We start from the raw sequence: 20,955 nt of genomic DNA, 5'->3' as shown, positions 1-20,955 counted from the left end.
CACTGAGAGGCAAAAAAGGAAGAGAGAAAGGATCTTACAGCTTTATAAATACTAGGTAAGTTACAGATTAGCTGTTTTTAAAATCTAATTCACAGTTGGTCCTGTTAGCACCCGTCATAAGGTTCTACGCTTCCAGAAAGCAGGGGTGAGTGCACGGCCTACCTATGTTCCCGTGCCTCAACTGAGCCAGGCACACCAATCTGAGGATACTGGATTCCAGTGGGGTCTCCGACCAGCAGGCATCCTCGCCTGCTGCTTTTCTAGTGGCCTTTCATTCTACTCAGCACTGGGAAGGCCTCAGCTGGAGTATTGTATCCAGTTCTGGGCAGCACACTTCAGGAAAGATTTGGACAAATTGGAGAAAGTCCAGCGGAAAGCAACAAAAATGATTAAAGGTCTAGAAAACATGACCTATGAGGAAAGGTTAAAAAAAAATAGGGTTTGTTTAGCCCGGAGGAGAGAAGACTATGAGAGGAGACATGATAACAGTCTTCAAGTATGTAAAAGATTGTTATAAAGAGGATGGTGATTGTGACAGGGAGCTTGGCAACAGAAAGCTGAGCCAGCCCTCTATCACGTGAGCCCTAATTAAGGGAGAATTGGAGCCAGCTGAGTAAGCCTGCACTTAGTGAACCAATAGGAAGCAGCTGCTGGACTTAGCCAGGGGCTATAAAAGGCTCACAGAAAGGCAATTGGGGACATGGTGGGGGGTGATGGGGCCGGGCCGAGCCGAGCCGAGCCAGAAAGGGAGACACCACAGATGAGGGAGGATTATGAATGCCCCTTGGTTGGTGGCTGAGACTGTGAGACCCCTGAGGCTGGTAAGTTGGATTGTTTGTGCTTAGAAGGTGGTGGGCAAGCAACCTGTAAATAAATGGCACTCGTAGGAGCACAAAGCTGGGGGTCTCTGAGTAGTTTGTGGGCCCAGAGGACCTGAGGAGTAGGAGGGCCTGCATGAACCCGCTACAGCAGTGTTTCTCAATTAAATTTGGCCATGGAACCCTTTTGAACTCAATAACCCCCAAACTCTTACCTGTATTTTTACATATGGGGCCAAAAAAAATGTCAAAATAAGCAAATTATATACAAACAACTAGGTCAGCGTTTCTCAATTAAATTTCCCCACGGAACCCTTTAGGCTCCGCGGGGAAATTACACTCATACTCGATACCCTCCGCCAAAAAATCCGGGATATCTTCCCTTTCTCGGCGTCGCAGAGAACAGTTGCTCTCGGCGGCGCGATGTCACTTTCTCACGGAACCCTAACAGTGTTCCCACGGAACCCCAGGGTTCCGCGGAACACCAATTGAGAAACACTGCGCTACAGTGATAAATTGTTCTCTTTACCCACTGAGGACAGGACAAGGAGTAATGGGCCTAAATTGCAGCAAGAGAGATTTAGGTTAGACATTAGGAAAAACTTCCTAACTGTAAGCACTGAAACAAATAACTTAGGGAGGTTATAGAATTTCTGCCATTGGAGGTTTTTAAGAACACGTTAGAACCGGACAAGGATGGTATAGATAATACTTAGTCCTGCTTCAGTGCAGGAGACAGGACTAGAATACTAGATGACGTATCAAGGTTCTTTCCAGTCCTACATTTCTATGAGCAATAAGCAATTATTCTATGACAATAAGCTCTCTAAAAGTCAATTCAACAAATACTGAAGCAGAACCATCTCTAGTTAATTTTGATAAAATTCTATTTTTTTCCCTTTTTCATTACAGCTCACTAGAAGAAATATTCATCACGCTTTCTGCAAACATTCCACTGATAAGCAAACCCTGCTCATCATATATATATTAAGTAACCTTGTTTCTTGACAAAAAAATATGTGTGAAAATTGTCATGCCACAAAGGACACATGCCTAAATGTGCCTATTTTATTTTTCAAATATCAATTGACAAACCATAAAGATATTTTAAAAATGTTCTGAAATACAGAAAAGTGGACTTTGCTATTGTTATATAAGAACAAAAATAAGGAACGTATTATGTTTTGTTGGGTCCATTCAAAATGTATTCACCACTTTAGAACACTGTTGCCTTTTAATTGTCACAATCTGTACTAGACGTAATAAGCATTTTTCACATAGAAAATCACCAAACAAGAAAAACAAAAATGAAAGGTTAAAACTAAAAGCAAACAAAACAACATGTCTATAAAAGTAATCTTTTATCTTTAGCATGCAGATCACTATCTTGTTCAAAATCATTCTGAGTATGAAAAAGGGATTCAGAGCACTCAAGGAAAAAAACCCAAAAACATTCATGTCAACTTTGAGTTTTATTGTTTGTGCCATAATGCAACACTTGAACCAGTTCCATAATCAATCCTGATAGGATATGACTGAAAGAAATACAAAGTAGGCTGCTCAAAGCAGGTTATACAGTTTTTAAGAGAGCTACATAGTTCTTTTTAAGAAAAAACTATTAGTGATAGGAAAAAATGAACACGTTATGCTTTGTCATTTGTATAGTAGGTGAGAAAATGGGTATTTGAGAAGGGAGAAAAAATGTATTTTCCTTTGGGCATTAAATGCCAGCTCTGCCTAACTTACTCTAAAATACTACAGTCGTTCACAGAAAGGATTTTTTTTTAAAGCTTCACACTCAGAAGACTAAAGTAGTAATAAATAAACTCTTCTACTTCAAGCTCAGTTTCCTCAGACAGCCTAAATTTGGCATATGAGGGATACTTTCTACACCATTCATCAAATTCCTATAAAAGACCTCTCCCACTTACAGCAGCTGCTTCTGCTTAAAACTCCAACAAAGTCTCTTTCTTTGTATGTTGGAGTTATAAAAATACACTCTCTTTATTACTTGACAAAATGAAAAAACAAACACACAAAAAAACCCCAAACCAATAAACACAATGAATGAATGGTTGGCTCTGCTGAAAATATTGTGTATTCCTTTGCTCCCTCAAAACACTCTTTGTGTCTATCTCCCTAAAAATAAAAAACTGTAGTTGTCACAGATATAATTAATTAAAATAAAAATATTAAAGTTCTCATACTCACATATCACTGAAGTTCAGAAAGATATTTGCTGGTTTTATGAAATGCACCAAATATTCGCATTCCAACTTTGAACAAACTTAGTAGTAATTCAATGTAAAGGAACAGCTATACATCGAGGTTAATTTTAAAATAAACATTTATTTTCCCCTTTAAAAAATAGAGGTTTTTGGCATATAGTTGTTTTTATTTAAAAAAAACCAAACAAACAAAAATAGGTTACTGGATCATTAGCTGACGAAGAGAAAAACAAAAAACTCAAAGACCGATTGTACACTTATGCAATGTTGGTTTTAAATGATATCATGTACATCAAAATCAATCCAAGTCTGCAGAAGATAAACATGGCATCTTCTCTTGTTGACTTTTGGACTCTCTCTCATAGACTATCTAAATCTGCTGGGGAAACTCCAGTTCATAAGTGGAACACACACACAAGTCAAGCAGTGGGAGAGGCCCATTGTTGGCTGAACTCGTTAATGATCCTGTACAAGAGGGAAGTAGAGCAGCTTGCCTCAGCTGAATGCCTATCAGGCCCAGGCTCAAGAAGTCATCTTTGACATAGAAGATTTTGCCTGTTATCACCTCATCTAAACACTTGCATTTTTTTGGTCAGGTTAAGGCAGGTCAAGGCAATACTGCACCTAACTACCAAGGTTTTTGCAGTTCCAGGTATGATATTTCTCCTAGATATGAAGGTATTACTGATTTCCTCCACACCCTGTAAGAATGTGTGGACTAGAACCTCAGTCTACAGAGCCTGGAACAGTTGATAACCTTCCAGTAACACTGTGGGACTATGCAGAGGCACAGCCAGAGAGAACTATGGAGTAGGCGCTGCAGAAAGTATCACTCAAGAGACCCAGAGTGATGATATCCTGTGGCCTTCTAATTGGCCAAGTCCCCTATTTAACCCCAGGAGTTGTCCCAGGAAATTGTCTGTGCAATCACACAGACTTTGGTCTGCTGCAAGGCTAGCCTTTACTTGATCTCTGGCCTCTGACTCCAGCTTCCTAACTCCAGGCTGTTGCTATCTCTAACTCTGGCATGACTCTAACCCTGGCTCTCACTTATGGGACCTGGTTCTTGCGATCCCTCTAACTCCTGCTCGGTGACTGCCATGCTTTGTGGGCAGACCTCAGTCCACCTGTGACTGGTAGGCCAGACTGCCGACTTCCCAGTTCCTTACACACCCCTTGCTCCTGGCAATTTTATCACAATTCTTGCAATATTTGGTGTTTTTTCTTAAAGCCTCAGCTCCTAGAATCATGCAATTACTTTAATTAAAAAGCCCCCAAATTTCTAGCATTCATGGTTGCAGAGAAAAGCTTGAAAACGTGACCTCAATAGCTCAAAAAAGAACCCCAGTGTAGTTTTTCTCATTTTTTTTCTCATGATTTTTTAGGGCCTGACTCATGATTTCTGAGCACTTGGTGTTGCCAATACTGTAAGCAGTGGAGGCTGCACATAACATAGCAGCTGTGGCTGAGAAAGGTAGGCACAGGAAGCTCTCTGGGGGGGCCTATGGACAATATTAGGCTCCTTTTCCGTCTCCACATGGCTTGAGGATGCTACTTTCTCTTCCCCGCTACTTCTTCATCTGCATCCAGCAAGTAAAACAGTGAAACCTTTGGCTCGAGAGTAGGTACCACAGCAACCCTTAGTGGGACACTAGATAATCCAACTGAGTTGTGGGACACATGACAGCGTTGGCAGATACAAGCCACATAGCAGCTCTACATATGCACTCATCCAGTTTTCTGTTGCCTTTTAGTATAACTTTCAAAGTGGTATTGTACAGCGAATGCATTAGTCTCTTTGGTTGAAGCTTCTCTTCTAGTGATGGACACAGATCCATGCTGATCACTTTAGAATGATAACACTTATCACAAGATTTTATTGACTTGCCTGCGACTCTTCTGGGATAGGTAGGATGACCTGAGTGGTTCCATTTTTTTTCACTGAGTGAAGTCTCAAATATATTGTGCATCTGCTCAGCTTTCCCACTCTCATGTAGTGTTCTGCAGGACCTATTCCATGAGAGTTTTCAATGCATAAAAACTGTAGGATTAGGCCACAGCTAAGAGTTCTCAATTATACTGCTTTCTAATAGCAATAATATTTTTCTAGTCTTCCAAAAATTGTTTGGCATAATAGCTACTAGAATGAAATTTGGTTGATTACAATAGTGTTACAGAGCAATGTAAGTTGCTATGAGTTTAAATGTTAACACAAAAAATATTAAATGTCTTTCACACACAATGCCTAATGTAAAAAGAACTACACTTCTTCATTTTGATGTTAGAGAACTCATGTTCTAGGAAAATAAACTCTGGTGACTTATATAGCTTGATAAAGAATACACAAGAAAAACTTCAGCTGGAATACTAAGGCAACCCCTGGATTTCCAACAGGTGGAATACTGAGGCAAAATGGCACCTTTTAATCCCTATAATTATATATAATGAGGTTAAACTAGCAATAGTGCTCATTCCACATGAGTGTGTGAAAGTAAAACAAAAATAAACTTCAGAATCATTTGGTAGTAAAACAAAAACAAATCACATTTAAGTTTTCTTATATGCTCAGGAATGTTAATCTTACAATAGGCTATCATAGAAGCACAGAATTATATAAGACGTTTTAAAACACATGTTAAGTATTGTTCTATCATCTATTGTAGAGTATGTTTAGTATATGTATGTAGAGTATGTTGAGTGTGTTTTAGTATAAAATGAGTTTCATGGATTAGCTAGCCTTTTGAGGCCAGTTGGACTCAGGCTTGTCTGTGACTTAGCAGCTATCATTCAGCTCACTCATGAGCTGGTGACATAGAGGCTAACTAGTGACTACAAATGGATGTCATGGGGCTTAATTAGAAAGACTGATCCCAGTTGTGGTGGTGAAGAAGCGAGAGCACTATTTAAATAGAGCTGGGAAATCTATAGAGGGAGGAAGACCCTGGAGACAGAGGAACAAAGGTACTGCCTGTCTGGCAAGCACCCCAGGAAGCAGAGTAGGTTCTTGTGGTGGGACCCCTGAGATAGGGCCTACAAGGAATAGGGAACTTCTCTGAGGTAAACAGATGGAGTCCTTTGCAAAGGGAAGTGGTGGAAGAATCCTACTGGGGACAAAATGGTTGAAGAGAATCTCTGAAGGGCCAGGGGAAGGGGCCAGGAAGCAGAAGATTTTACTTGAACCTAAGAGTGGCAGAAGAATGATAAATGTAGACATTGTTGAACTTTCGGTTGGACCTCCAGTTACTCCGGAAAGGGAGCGAACTGTTATGTGACTGGGCCAGGGGGTCCAGCCAATGAACAGCCAGAGAGGGAGTCAGGAGAAGATCCAGGTGAGACTGGCCATTGCAGAGTCAAGGAACTAGCCCCTATGGGGCAGAGAGGGGAAGGGATGTGAGGCGTAAAGTCCTCTGCAATGCCATGTCTGGGCATGAGGGGCCACCTATAGGCGAGGACACACTCTTACAATGGGTTTACTAATAAATCCTTAAATTAGGGGAAGGGGGGTGGAGGCAACCATCCAAGAACCTTTGATCCAGCATGTCACTAGTAGCCATTTGAATCTCAGTTATAACTTGCTTGAACTGTCTTCATGCCACAGTAGCTATTGTCCCTACACTCCTTCCTGCAGAAGTCTGGCCTTTGATCTACGTAGTTGTGGACCCACTAGCCATGCTGCCACCTAACTCTTATGCAATGTTATGTACAATGCCCACATGTAGCCCTTCCCTCCCACTTCACAACCTCTTCTTGGCTTGGCTAGTGTGTGCATTGGAAACATGATGGTTCCCAGTAGGTCCTTCTGCATCCATGGAAAGCAGGGCAAAATCTGGCCCTCGGTATGCAAATTCTGCCTGATTTACTCTGGCATATCTTTGTGCAAGGTGGCGATGCCTTATTGGTTAGGGAAGCATTTAAAAATTGCAATGATTCTATATGGGCTTTATTTTATTTGGATGTGTGTCCTCCTACAAAAATAGGACTAGTTAAGCTATACATTTAGTACAAAATGTAAGAAATAATTCCCAGTCCAAATGTCTTTTGGTTACAAAAAGACACACGGTATGATGGCCTACACAAGACTCTGGTTTAACGCTACTCAACAAGGAACAGAGTGGGGGAAATGAGGGTATTCTCAAATTCCATTTGTTTTTAACTTTGTCAATTCCATAAAAATAGCCAAGTTAGTCATTGGCTTGCACTGTTGTTCTAGATTTCTTTATTACACTTCTGACTCTTCTGTATAATTTATTATTCATATTTTGTTGTTAAACCTACAACAATCTATTCTGGACCCAATTCAGCAGTAGAGCTGGTAAGAACAATTTTGTTTCAGTGAAATATACTGTTTTGTTGAAGACTAAACGCTTTTTCAGAGAGATGTACTCGTGTTCACAAAACTTTCATCTGGAAGATATTTTTGGGCAAGGGAGGAGTAGATAGTGAGAGAGCAAAAGAAAGAGAGTTTACTGCTGTGTAGTTAGGGTAGTGTCCTGAGATGTGGAAGACATGGGTTCAAGTCCCTGCTCTGTTTGTTCTGGAGCGATGTGGGATTGGAAAAACCATGTGCCCTGAATCAGGCAAAGCAGCAAGTTGAACCTACATCTCACCCAGTATCCTACCCACTCTCAGTTCCATTTTTGCAAAAGCTTTTTAAAGTTTTCATTCTAATGAAAAACCTTGAAGTTGCCATGAAATGGTCAGTTTTATTTTTAACAGTATACTTTAGTTACATTGCACTACAACAGTATTGTAAAGCAGACATAAATCTGAGTTAGACAGTCAGGTTTACAATTGCTTTGGGTCACTAGAGCAGCACAAAGTAGCTGGAGCATACTAGTGAACTTGGCCCTCCCTCTGTATTAAAATGTGCTTCCAATCTGGTGCAATATCACACACACATACACACACACAAAACTTTTTTGCATAAATAATTAGAATGTAAACACACACAGAGACCACCTACACTATTTGCATTCTATCATTATGTGTTCCTATAGTCAAAGACTATGTTAATTTGCAGGGTATTTCTAGTAAAAGAAAAAAGTAGTGCATTTCTCATGAGAGCTTGATTTCTTCAATTTTTTTCTTCTAACGGATCTAGTAACATGAAATTCATCATACCTGCTAATTACTTTCCCATTTGCACTCTACTTTGTAAACCATTAGAAGTTAATGTAATATGGTGAAAGTTTACTTTTCTGTCTACAATTTGTTACATTTATATGTAATGTAAGTCTGAAGTGCTTCTAATTCAATTGAAAATTCACTTGAATCAGACATTCCCTACTTATAAATTAAACAGCAGGCAAACTTAGGAGAAAATGCTGGTTATGAGGGAGGGAAGAAATGGTGCTATTTTTATTTAACTTTGAGGGGGGAGGCTTCCCTTTAATTTTATACCCCCTGTAATTTTCTTTAAAGAAAATTCTTTAAAGAAAATTAAGTAAAACACACACACACACAAAAAAACCACCCACAGACTCCTGCTGTTTCTGGATACCTGTCTCTACCTGAATTAGTTCCCCAAGTGGTGCTTATTCTCAGTGACAGTGGACAGGTCTACACCTAAAACGCTGCACTGGCGCAGTGGGATAAGTGGGAAACTTTTTTCAACTGACTTGGGTGGACTTTGGATCAAACCCTAAATATTTAGAAATGTCATTTATTAATTATAATGTACCAAAGAGCCCTTTTGGCAACATATTTTCCACTACGGCAGAAGCTTTGCTTGATTGCCACTGTCTGGGATGATTTGAAAATGAGCATTCATTGTGAGAAATTAAATGTGCAAAATTCTTACATCTTCATCAGCAGTAAATATTGTCTTTAGATTTTTGTCCCCCAAAAAAGTAGTTTGTCCCTGAAAGAGCAAAAGTGAGCTAGTTTGAAGCAAGACTAGTCTTATCCCCTATTATTCAATTAAACTGTCTATACATTATTTTAAATAAGACCTACCTTCTCTGCTAACAGCTCTCTGATTTTGCTTGCCTGGAGACGAAATTTCATCAGCTGTGACTCCAGAGTTACACACCTTTCTTTCCAATTTACAGCTTCTTCTGTCTCTGAAAAATCTGCCATACTTATGCTGGGGGGAGAAAAATCAGATTGCATTTAGTATGTCTGGGATTATTTTTATATACATGTTAACTTCAATTTTATGTAAATCTTAGGGGACCCCCAAAACTTCTGTACATGACTGTCTTATAAAAGCATGGGAAAATATGATGGCCTACACAGGCATTTAGAGTAATGGGATATTTCATGAAATCTGAGATCATATGGGCATTTATCTGTATTTATTTTGTAAGTTATTACAGAGCTGCAAAACATTTTCCTTTGATAAGTGGGAAAACATCAAATGTCAGCCTCTGGCTAATATACCCTAGTTCATGCATAGAAGAAATTTGCAAAGAACTAAGCCTTTGCCACGAAGGAAAACAGCATATAGTAGAGTGGTAGCAACAAAATAGTCATAGTTGAAGCTAGCTTACTGTTTAAAAAAACAGCTATTAAAGTCCTCTTAAAATCCAAATGCTTACTGGAACTGTCTTGGAAATTGCTATGTTGCTGTGCTTCATGAGATCTGGGGTAGGCTTAGTGGTCCAAATCTGAAATCATTTGAGCCAAGGGCTCTTGACAAACAGCCTCACTTTAAAAAAAAAAAAAAAAAAAAAAAAAAAAAAAAAAAGTTGGGCTGGAGGGATGGGTTTGTTTTTTTTTTTGGGGCACTCAGGTAGGGCTCAACCTAATGCTCTGATCCTCCCCAAACTGATATGACCCAATCAAGACTGATCTCAGGTAGTATCTTGCACCCATGCTGCTTTGGAGAAGCAATATTTTTAAAGTTATTCAGAGTAATAGTTGGATATCCAGTTTCGCTTGAGCCAAGCTGACAACCCTGAGAAAGTCATTTCTCCATGTGCAGCACAACTGTGCAATGTTGAAAGCCAAAATATTTGTAGAAAGCCTGGCATCAGAGTGAGTAGATGGCTCACAATGACAAGTTTTGGCCATTGAACCCAAGCAGCACTCATAATGTGGTAGTCCTGCCCATTTTAACTTTCTAAGAATGTGTTGTACACCAGTGTTTCTCAACCTTTTAAGTAGCAAGTACTCCTTAACTTCTGAAAATTTTAATACATACCCCAACACTCAATTTTCCACTCTGAGAAATACAATCTTTTCCCCCTTTACTATTGGACGATTGTATTTCTCATAAAGCAGGAGAGTTCTGAGTTCTGCAATGCTGTGTGGCTGTGGCAGATCACAAAACCCCCTGCTGTTTCTCCCCACCTTCCTCCTCTCCTTCCTCCACATAGGAGCAAAGATCAACGCCAGCCAATCACTATGGCCTGATGGCGGGGTCACGTGGTGTTCTCACACAGGTGGGAACTTGTGAGGTATAAGCAGGCTCTAGCGGCCCACCAGAGTGGATAGCAGCGTTCCCCATGGCCATCCTTAGGGGGTGCTCAGCTAGAGAGGTGAAATTGACAAGTAAGCCTGCGGGTTAAGCCGGGCTCCAGGACTAGGCAAACCGCTGGGCTCTCCACCTGGCTTTCTGGGTACCAGGCTTTGAGTTGGGGAGGGGAGCTGCCACCTGCTCCAAGCTGGGGCGGAGGAGGCTTCTGCTCAGGCTAGGACCCGGGGATATGGGCAGGCAGCTGCTGCCCGTCTTCAGGCTAAAACGTGGGAGGCCATCTCTCGGCTCAGAGCTGGGGGGACGAGTGGCAGCCACCCAGCTGTGAGCCCAGCTCGCAGGGCACAGGGGGCTGCTGCTGGGCTCCCACCTGGGAGCTGGGACTGGGTGGGAAATGGGCAGCTGCGACCCAGCTTCCGCCCAGTGTCCCTAGGGTGGGGCGGCTGCCGTCCACCTCCCAGCTAGGAGGTGGGACTGGGTGGGAAGCCAGCGGCTGCTGCCTGCCTTCAAGCTGGGACATGGAGGGAAGTGGGAGGCTGCCACCTGGCTTCCCCAGAAGTCGGTGGCTGCCACCCGCCTCCCTTCACTGCGTTTTTTGCTGCATACCCCCTGCCTATGTCTTGCATACTCCCAGAGGTACGCGTACCACAGGTTGAGAAACTAGGTTGTACACAATGGCTGCTCTTGTTGAATTCTGGAGGGGCTCCTTCTTGAAGTTTTGTCCTGAAAGCTAGGCTTCTGATTTAAGAGCTGATAAAGTGCTCTAAAATCCCTATGCATGTTCACAATTTACTGTTTTGTCAAGGAAAATAGTATTATTTTAATCAGAGGGAAGATGCAAGACTCTCTAGTAAGAAGCAGCAATAAGGTAATGATTCACATCACACTTATCACCCACTTCCTGAACAATGAAATTACATGATCAAAGAAAAGCAAGTAACTGCCATTCCCTCCACTATCACCATAATCAAAGGCGTTGTTAAGCATCAGGAAACATCCATAATAGACAGGCCTAGTGTCAAGCCAACACTGACTACAGTGGTGCTCCCCTCCCAGCTCCTGCAACTACCCTTATCTCCCAACAGTTTTTCCCCATGGCTACTCCATCAGGTTGAGGGAGGGGGATCCAGGGCTTCTCTTCCCTCCACTGCTGCCTGAACAGGGGAAGGAACCAGAACTCCACTTCTTCCTCAGGCTGCTCCTGCAGCTGGGAAGGGATTTCACACTCACTCTTCCCTCTCATGCTGCTGCTCTTTTGGAGGGGGGGGGGGGGAAGGTCAGAGCAATGCAGAGGAGGGTGTGGGTCAGAGATTATACAGTGACGGTGATATAGGAAGGTCTTCAGTTCTGTCACCAAAAAACTTGCTGCATCTCTGCCGGCCCATTCTGTTTTCCCTTCAGAAAGTACCCATTCTGCCCCAACCCTCAGTGCCTGCACTGTTCCTACAACCTCTCCCCACCTCCTCAACTAGAGGGGTCCCTACCGATGCCTGCCCCCCGCAGTACTGACAACCCCAAAAGTTCAAAAATCTTTAGTGTGACGGGGGGAATAGGACTCCCCACACTGGCCCTGAGAAGGTTGAATCAGGCCACGCGAGTCCAATCAACCAAGAAAGCAGCAAACGAGGGAAAGATTTAGGTAGGAGGAAATGGCTAATTGGAAGCGAGTTCACCTGTGGGGGAACAGGCGGGGCTTACATAAAGCCAACACACTAGCAACAGAGAAAAACTGCAGGGTAAAGTGTAGTAGTCACTCTCCCTGAGGTAAGGGAGAGGGAAGGAGAGATAGGAATTCCTGAGATATAGTAGACCCTAAAAGACAAGGATTTGAGAAGGAAGAGTGAAAGCAAGGTAGGAAGTAGTATAGGGCTGAGAGCAGTAAAGTGAGGGAAAATGCTGACTTTAGCTGCTTGGTGTAAAGGACCCTGGACTGCAACCCAGAGTAGAGGGTGGGCCTGGGTTCCCCTACCAACCACTACCAAGTGGTGCTGTGAGGGACAGTGAACTAGCAGACTGCCTGAGTTACAGGCGGAATGACAGGTGGCAGTAGGCGTGAGGACTGCTGAACACTGCTTGTCCAGAGACGCTTGAAAAGTATCTTCCCCCTTTCTCATCCTCCTGGAAGGGGAAATTGGGACCTGGCAGGAGAGCTGAATCATAAAGTAGCTGCATTGTAACTCCTTGAGCAAGAGGAGATTGGCAAATGGCGGAAGGAGAGGGAAGGAGTGAGTGAGTGGGATGATAGACTGCAACTGTTGGAAAGGAGTGCTATCCTGGGTAGAGCTAATACTCTGAATTGCTTGAAAGGGGTGTTGTCCAATAGTGAGCAGAGCACCTTCATCACACTGAGCCACACACGTCCCCAAAATCATTTTTTTTTAAAGATTAAATAATGTTTCTGAGGCTGAGGTGTCTTCTGACTTTTGAACTCTGCTTATCTCCCCCAATGTGTCTGACAATTAGTGTTGTCAAGCTATAGTAAAGTACGTTTTGGCCACTGCACTCCTATATCAACCAATTTTGAGCCCCAGCCCTCACATTGACTCTGCACCCTCAACCCCAAATTAGTTCATTTTGTGCCTCTCCAGCTCTCACATCCAGCCCAGTTCCCTATGAAGCCCATCCACCTAGCCATCCAACTCTGCAACTCCCATTGCCTGCAGTCTCACATCTGCCCCTTGCTCCCAGAGCACCTGTCCTCCTCCTGGAGGTGTAGAGATTTTTCACCCATTCCCATGCCTGATAAGAGGACAGGTCTAAGAGGGTTCTCCTTTCTCCCGTCATAGGCCTAGGATTACAGCGTTAGAAAGGAAGAGGGAAGAGTAGAGAAGAACTTCACCTGTCTTTCACAGAAGTGGAGGGAAAGAGCCTTAAGCTTTGGGGTTCTTTCTGCTACCTCCTCTCCTCATCTCTCTCGTGAAACATACTGCCTTCTCCATGTTTTCCTTTCCCTATCCAAAACCTTCTCTTGGCTCCTGAGGGAAAGGAGAAAAAGAGTTCTGCCTGCCTCCTAAAGCAGCTCTGATTATCTGATCTCCAGGGGGCAGAAAAGTGGGGAAAACAGCCAATCAAATGGGGTTTTCCCCTGTATAGTCTGAAAATTGCATAAATGCTGCAGCTTCTCCTGTCATTGTGAGACTGGCTCCAGAAGATGCCAAAATTGCATTAATTGTGATAAATTTTTTAGATTTGGCAACACTAAGGAGGGAGGACTCATCTGTATTGGAGAGGCAGAGAGATGGGAAGCAAGGAGATGATGTTAGGGGAGTGAAAGGACTAACATGTACATATCAGTGCCTTCTGTGACTGCAGTACTCTATGCCAATGTGCCAGAAGCAATGGAGGGGGACAGTGAGCTGTGGGACATTGGGGAGAAGGGCTGATTTTTTTTTTTTTTTAAAAGCAAGGAATTTAACTGTCCAAAACCATAATTAATGCAGAGTCAAGGTTGCCTATTGCTGACACATGCCCTCAGCATGTAGAGTGTGGCTAAACTTAAATGTCTAGTTTTCAGAGGTTTAAATTTGTGTTACCTTAACTCTTCTTTGTTTGGCTTTCAGAGAATAAAGTTTAGCCACTCTCCAGATGCTGGAAGAACATAAGACACCACTGGGAAACTATAACTCTGTGGTAACCGTGCTTTTGGGCAGTTAATTCAAGTAAATGTTGAAATAAATTGTTCTATGTGTTAATTATAGATCTTGTTTGAACTAGTTTACATTAGCCAAAGTGGCCAATCCTCAGACATCTTCATGCTTTTTCCTATTTCATAAAATCTGTACAGCCACTGCTTTATACTTCATATCCCTATTTAAGATTCACTTCTGCTGTGATGCCTACAAAACCATTTGCTGATCATGGCTAGGCAGGTAACAAACTGATTTTGCCTGTTCCTTTTCCTCCTTTTCCCCATTTCCTTGTTCTTACTAACTCCTTCACTTTTACTAACTTCCCAATTCATCCCAACCTCTACCCTACTTAAAAAATTAGAAGAAAGGAAGAAATAAAACTACCAACAACCAAATGTGATTGACGAAGGCTGTGTCAATTCTTCACCATATTCAGTTGCTTGCATGTTACATCTCCATCCACAACTCTTCAAGCATCTGTCTTTTAGGCCCCAAAACAAGAAAGTGATTAGGCATGTACTAAAGTCTATCCCTACCCAGGCAAGCACTTATGCATGTAACTGCCCACTGAAGTCAATGAGACTTAAGCATGTGCTTAACTTTAATAGGAATGCCTTCCTGAATCAGGGCCTCAGACTTCAATCCCATAAATATTTACACGTTTTTACCTTTAAGCACACAAATAGTTCTACCAACTTCAATCTGACTACTCATATGAGTAGAGTTAAACATGTACAACATGTACATAAGTGTTTACAGCACCAGGGCCTTAGATTGTAAACATACCAGGTAAGGCTAATTTCTCCATTCCTCTTTATCTTTGGAAGAAACTGTCTCCGACCCTCATCACTCCTCTGGGAGCATAGTTTAGGAGGCATGCTACTAGAGACCCAACCTCATGCTGTATTTTTTCCCAGGAATCTCTGCAGAGCTGCAAAAAGCATTATGTTAATTGATTCCCAGCCTGCCCACCACTGTCACTAGGTCCCCAAGTCTCCAACCTCACCGCTTATGCAGAACCAAGAAGATGGTGCCACAGAGGCAACTAATCCCAAAACTATGTGTGAGAAGAGGCAGATCCACGCAAGGGGAGTTCTATCCTGAAAGACGGTATAGTTTTTCTTTCCTTATTTAAACAAATATTTTTATATCACCAATTTTTATGATTTTTTGTGTCTTTTTAACATACCACTGTTTTAGTTTAACAATGTGTTTAAGCCTCATGGTGGGTGGCTGGAGAAATCTGGGAGGACAATATGGATCATGGACTCTTAATAGGGATTGAAGCATTTCTTTATGCTATTTGTCCAGTTAGGAATTTTTATAGTATTTTTTCCCCTTTTGACCGATTATGGCCAAAAAGGACAGTCAGCTCAGCCAATGTCTAGTAAACAATAAGACATTCCAGTTCTTGTGGTTACTGGGAAGATGAAAATGTATATAGCCAAGGTTGTCATGGAGTTTTTGCTTCTCTATAAGGGTACCACTGCAGGGTAGAGCTAAAGCTTTTGAGTGTTGCACGAACACAACATTTCAATATACGGGTATATGTTAATGAACAGTGTGTAAGCTAAGTGGAACTTCTCAGTGTAAAAGCTAATTCATTTCCAGTTACTGTCTAAGAGTATGTCTATATATACAGCGCTGCATCTGTTCTGATACAGCTGCACCGCGTCTGGTGAAGGCACTCTATGCTGACGGGAGAGAGCTCACCTGTTAGTTTATGCTGCTTGTGAAGGTGGGTTTTTTATGCTATGTCAGTGGGAGAAGCTCTCCCACTGACAGCGCTGTGCACACAACGGCTTATGTCGGTGTATAGACATAGGTAATAGTGTAGACATAGCCTTAATATCACTGATATAAAGCATGAAAATAACTTTTATGGGATGCTTGTTACTGATAACTTATTTCCTATTTTCCAAAAAGCCTAAAGGGTTCTGAAAATATTTACTGGCACAAAATAAACTGCTTACAACTGTGGAGTGAATGATCTTACTTTGAATCAATGACTTCCTGTTTCTTATTTGATTCCTCAAGGGGGGAAAATGAGTTCATCTCTTGGCTTTAATCAAGTGTTCTGATTCAGCACTGTAACCTACATAAGTTTCCTTTTATTCCTACTCCTACTCTCTCCTTCAATTTTAAAAAAAAGGCTAAGATCTTTTATAAACTAACAAACACCCATTAAAATTGTAAGTTATAATTATGGCATCAGACATTAATTGAGACAAGTTTGACAAGCCTGGTAAGATTAAACTTTTTTTTATTTTGTAAATGTATTAACTTCTGCACACATGTCAAGGAGCCAGAATGTCATTTCCCTGAAAGACAGGAATAGTTTTCCTTTCCTTATTTAAACAAAGTTTTGATTTTTATATCACCGATTTTATGATGTTTTTCTATGTCTTTTTAATACACCACTGTTTTAGTTTAACAATGTGTTTAAGCCTCATGGCGGGTGGTTGGAGAAAGTTGGATATATCTTGCTATTTCACCAGGATTACTCTGTTTTCAAAACAGTCCTTGGGATTTTCTCCCAGCCTCAAAAGATATAATCACTTTGAGATATTAACATCCAGTGCTACGTGGACCCCAAAATTCCCAGGATTTTCAGCGCTGCTGCTGTAAAAGTGATGTTGGCTAGAGAGATGGCCCCTGTCTGGGAGTGCTTCAAGGAAGACATTTTTGAGCTTGTGACCGACCACTGTACTGTCATGAAGGAACACTGTTAACTTTAGTTGTTTATTTAATTGACTCCTTTTCTATAATTCCAGGTTATAATAGAGTGATGTCCTGAATTTTTAAAAAAATACCTTAAAAACTGATTTATAAAGGGTTTTCCTGAAAATAAGGGTATTTTCATCAGGGGGCAATCAACTATGAACCTGATTCTGCAATAAGCACTACATAGGTGAACCCCTAAAGAGCTCTACTGATTGCAGTGGAAAGTTGTGAGAGTGCAGAGGTCTGCCCACATCGAGTTCATTGCAGAATCAGGGCCTAATAGATTCTACAATGATAATCCATTGTACACAGAATATTGTCAGATAGATAAACACAATTCAAAACGAAGACTTTTTTCACTAACTTTTAAATTATAATAAGTGTAACTCATTATTACAGTAAGAACAAGCTTTGCACTTACTAAGGGGATTTGCAAATTGATGGTATCAATACATTTCAAAATATATTTCTTTAGTGTTAAGTTGGGGGATTCTTCCTGGGCGAGGGCATAGGGCACAGAGAAACCTTACTGACAGGAGTACAGCAAACTACCACGAGGCAGGTCTGAGCGTTTTCAATTTCCCACTTCAGCCAGGTCTTGTACAGACAAACAAAGCGGCTTTGGTGCAGCGCTGTGGTATCCCCGTGGATAAACTCACTGTCAGTGGGCAATGACAGCACGACACAAAGCGAGGGACACGTTATGAGGTCCTGATCCTGACGCTATGATACCACAACTTGATGTCAGACGCTGCCCCCTGACCGTCAGGCCACCCTGCTTTGCCACTGCCTGCTAGGGACCGGACGAGGCTCCGCGGAGGGCGCCCACCCTGCTCTGCCCCTCTCCCCCCACAGGCCCCGGGAGCTGAGGGCAGGGAAGGCGCGCGGCTGCTGACTGCGGGGGTGAGGGTCCCGCCCGCAGGGGGAGGCAGCCCCTGGGCCCCGGCCCCTAAGGCGGGAAGAAGAAGTCCCGTCAAACCTGGCAGGGCTCCGGCTGGCAGCTGAGCAGGAGGCCGGTCCCGCGCCGGGTCCTGTCTCTCGCCCCGCAGCCCCGAGCTCCGTCGCGGTCGAAGCTGCCGCGGCTCTAAGCGCTTCCCCAGCAGCGCCCGTCCCACCGTCCCCGCCAGGGGCCTGGGTGAGCGGCAGCCGCGCCGGCCACTGAGGAGCCGGAGGCGGCCCGGCCACAGGCCGGCGGGCGGGGCCGCCCGTCTCCTCCCGTGGCTGCGAGGAGGGGGCAGCTCCGGGGCAGAGCCGAGCGGGACGTTCCCAGCCCCCGCGGCTCCCGCCCAGCCAGAGCCAGGGGCCATGCGGGGCGTGGGACGGCTCCCTTTGGCCGAAGCCGCCGGGGTGGCTCGTCGGGCCGTGGGGATCGCTGTGCCGGTGCTCCCCGGGGGCGCCCCCATGGGGGCCCGGGGATCCCTGGGTACCGGGGACTCCTGTGTCGGTGTCTGCCGGGGCAGCCACGTTGGGGTGCAGGGCTCCCTGTGTCGGTGCTCGTCAGGGGCACCCCCGTTGGGGCATGGGGAGCCCTATGCCAGTGCCTGCCAGGGACACCGACACCCCTCTCAGGGTGCAGGGACCTCTGTGTCAGAGCCCATGTCAGTGCCCATTAGGGGCACCCCTGTCAGGGTGCAGGGGCCCCTGTGTCTCTGCCCGCCAGCGGCACCCCCATTGGTGTCCAGGGACCTCCGGTGCCCCCCAGAGGTGCCCCCATGGGTGTGCAGGGACCCCTGCATCAGTACTTGCCCAAAGCACCCCCATCAGGTCACCGGGGCACTTGTGTCAGTGCCTGACAGGGGGATCCCTGTGTCAATAGTATGTGCCAGGGTACCGCATCGAGACGCAGGGACCCCTGTCTCAATGCCTACCAGGGGCTCCCCCTTTGGGGTGCTGGGACCCATTCCTGCTCAAGGCTATGCAGCCTTGGGATGGAATATGCTCAGTACAGACAGACAGTGTTGGGTAACCTTAACTACAGGAGTTGCTATTAGCTCCCCCTTCCCCTGTAATTACAAATGACTTTTAAACCCAAAGGATCATGTTCTGAGTGAAGGCAGAGGATTCCAGCCCTCTAACAGGAAAACCCTTGTATGAAGAAATCTCTGTAATGATGTACCTTCTTTTGTTACTTCAAGAACTCTAAATGGCTTTCCTCTTTTCCCTTATCAAGTGGCCAGTCCTGCACAGACATCAGTGGAACTACTCATATGGTTACAGTTAAATATACATGCAAGTCTCTGCAGGATCAGAGAACAAGAAGGTAATAAATAAGCTATTTATAAATCTTTCGTTAATGTTTTTCAATTTCCTTTTTATTTGGGAATTTCCTATTGTTGTTATCAAGTCCTGGTTCCTTCACTTCAGTCATTTGTATCCTATAATAAATTCCCTATCTTAAAACTTTTTCAGACTGAAATATTTGAAGGATTCATCATTTAATGCATTGATCCAAATGGGCAGTACCCTATGATGCTACAGGCTGAGCCCCAGATCCTGTAAAGAAAACTAAAGGTGGACCTCTGTGCCAAAAAGAAGACCCATTGACTCCACAAGGGTCTGTCAACATGGTTCACTTCACAGGAGCAGAGCCTAAGTGTGAGCTGGAGAGCAGACCATGTCAGGCATATCACTTACAGTATATGTTAAAGAAATGAGCATTCACTGTTTTCTCTATTTAATTTCTCTTCATTTTGGCATGATTGCAATTATTATATTAGCTTTCCACAGCATACCTTTGGAATCTTGCAGGACAGTTTTCTTGACCAAAAAATCCCCAGTACAAATATTTTTTAAGTACAAGAGGATTGCTTCTCCTTTGCTCCTCTTAAGTCTGAGCATTAGCGGAAATGCTAGGTTGAGAAGATCATAATATAATTTGTAAGGACTGAAATTAATTCTTTTAGTGAAACTGTTGTACAGAATAGTTGGTTTATAAAGAACTAATACAAAATGTAATTCATTGTATTCAAAACTTTTGGAAGTGAATCGTATAATAACCTGCATTTCTATTGTAACTTTCATCTTAAGGGATCCTAAATGATATGATAAAGTTAACAGATTGATATACCAACTGTATACAAAATGATGCAGCTATTTCTGGACTGAAAATGTGGGGTGACTTTTAAGCAGGGCAGAATATAATTACCTGAGTTGCAGTTTGGCCAGAGTAATGGACATGAAATCCCTACTCATGCAAAAAGTTCCATGGATCCATAAGTAGCCAGAACATCAGTTTTATATCTCATCTGTTATTCCTATGTAAGTTTTAAATGTAAGAAGATGTCACATAAATCCATCTATTGATATGCAGATATATTACAATGAACATATAAATGGATATTGTGTATTCACATAATTATGCTTGTACCTTTTTTCAGAATAATTTACCAATATAAGTTAGTAATTCACCATCACAGAGAATATTGGGAGCAGAGCTGATTACCCCTTTAAAAAAAAGGATATTACAGATGTACAGAGGGTTCAAGGAAGAGTACTGAGAATGATTAAGGGCATGAAAGAACTCCCATATGAAGAGAGATTGAAAAGAATGGAATTGTTTACCTTAGATAAATAAAAGAGGGCATGCTAAAATATATAAAATAATGAACAATACAGAGGAGGTAGATTGCAAACTGCTGTTCCTTGTCTTATAAGACAAGAACAAGGGAACATCCAGTGACATGAAAAAATGGCAAATTCAAAGCTAATTAAATGAAATACTTTTTCATATGCAACATGTAATTGGACTTTGGAATTCATTGCCACTAGTTGAGGCCAAATTTAACAAGATTCTAAGAGATACTGGACATTTATATGAATAACAATAATGTCCAGAATTATAATAGTTAATGCTAAAAAATTTTGGAAGGACTATAAAATCTCATGCTTCAGGGATTAAATCAATATCTAATTATTAGAAATTATGATGAGAACTTAACTGAAGAGAGAGGGGGCAGATTATCCCACAGTTGTCTACAAGGAGTCTTTCATCTTCCTCTGAAACATCTGTTGCTGGCGATTATAGGAAACAGGATACTGGAGTAGATGGTCCAAGGGTGTGATCCAGGCTGGTTCAAAAGTTTTTCCTTGATTTTTGGTTTATTTGTTTTTTCTTCATCCTTCACTCCCATTTTGTTTTA

General features: G+C 42.8%; 1 protein-coding gene across 1 annotated transcript in view; it reads right to left on the bottom strand.

The window, feature by feature from the left end:
• Positions 1-13,395, bottom strand: part of PLEKHH2 (pleckstrin homology, MyTH4 and FERM domain containing H2) — an 88,721-nt gene extending 75,326 nt beyond the window's left edge. Inside the window, exons 1-2 of the mRNA XM_067565422.1 lie at positions 13,303-13,395; positions 9,002-9,131 (exon numbers count right to left, since the gene is read on the bottom strand). Of these exons, the coding sequence (XP_067421523.1) occupies positions 9,002-9,124 (123 nt within the window). The 5' untranslated portion in view covers positions 9,125-9,131; positions 13,303-13,395. The remainder of the gene's footprint in view (positions 1-9,001; positions 9,132-13,302) is intronic.
• Positions 13,396-20,955: the final 7,560 nt, after the last annotated feature.

The sequence above is a fragment of the Emydura macquarii genome, unplaced genomic scaffold, assembly GCF_026122565.2.
Source record: "Emydura macquarii macquarii isolate MOO-44397 ecotype Brisbane River unplaced genomic scaffold, CSIRO-AGI_Emac_v2 contig_2676, whole genome shotgun sequence".
In the NCBI taxonomy this organism is placed as follows: Eukaryota; Metazoa; Chordata; order Testudines; family Chelidae; genus Emydura; species Emydura macquarii.
The sequence above is the reverse complement of the archived record's forward strand: the minus strand, read 5'-3'. Positions and strand labels throughout refer to the sequence as shown.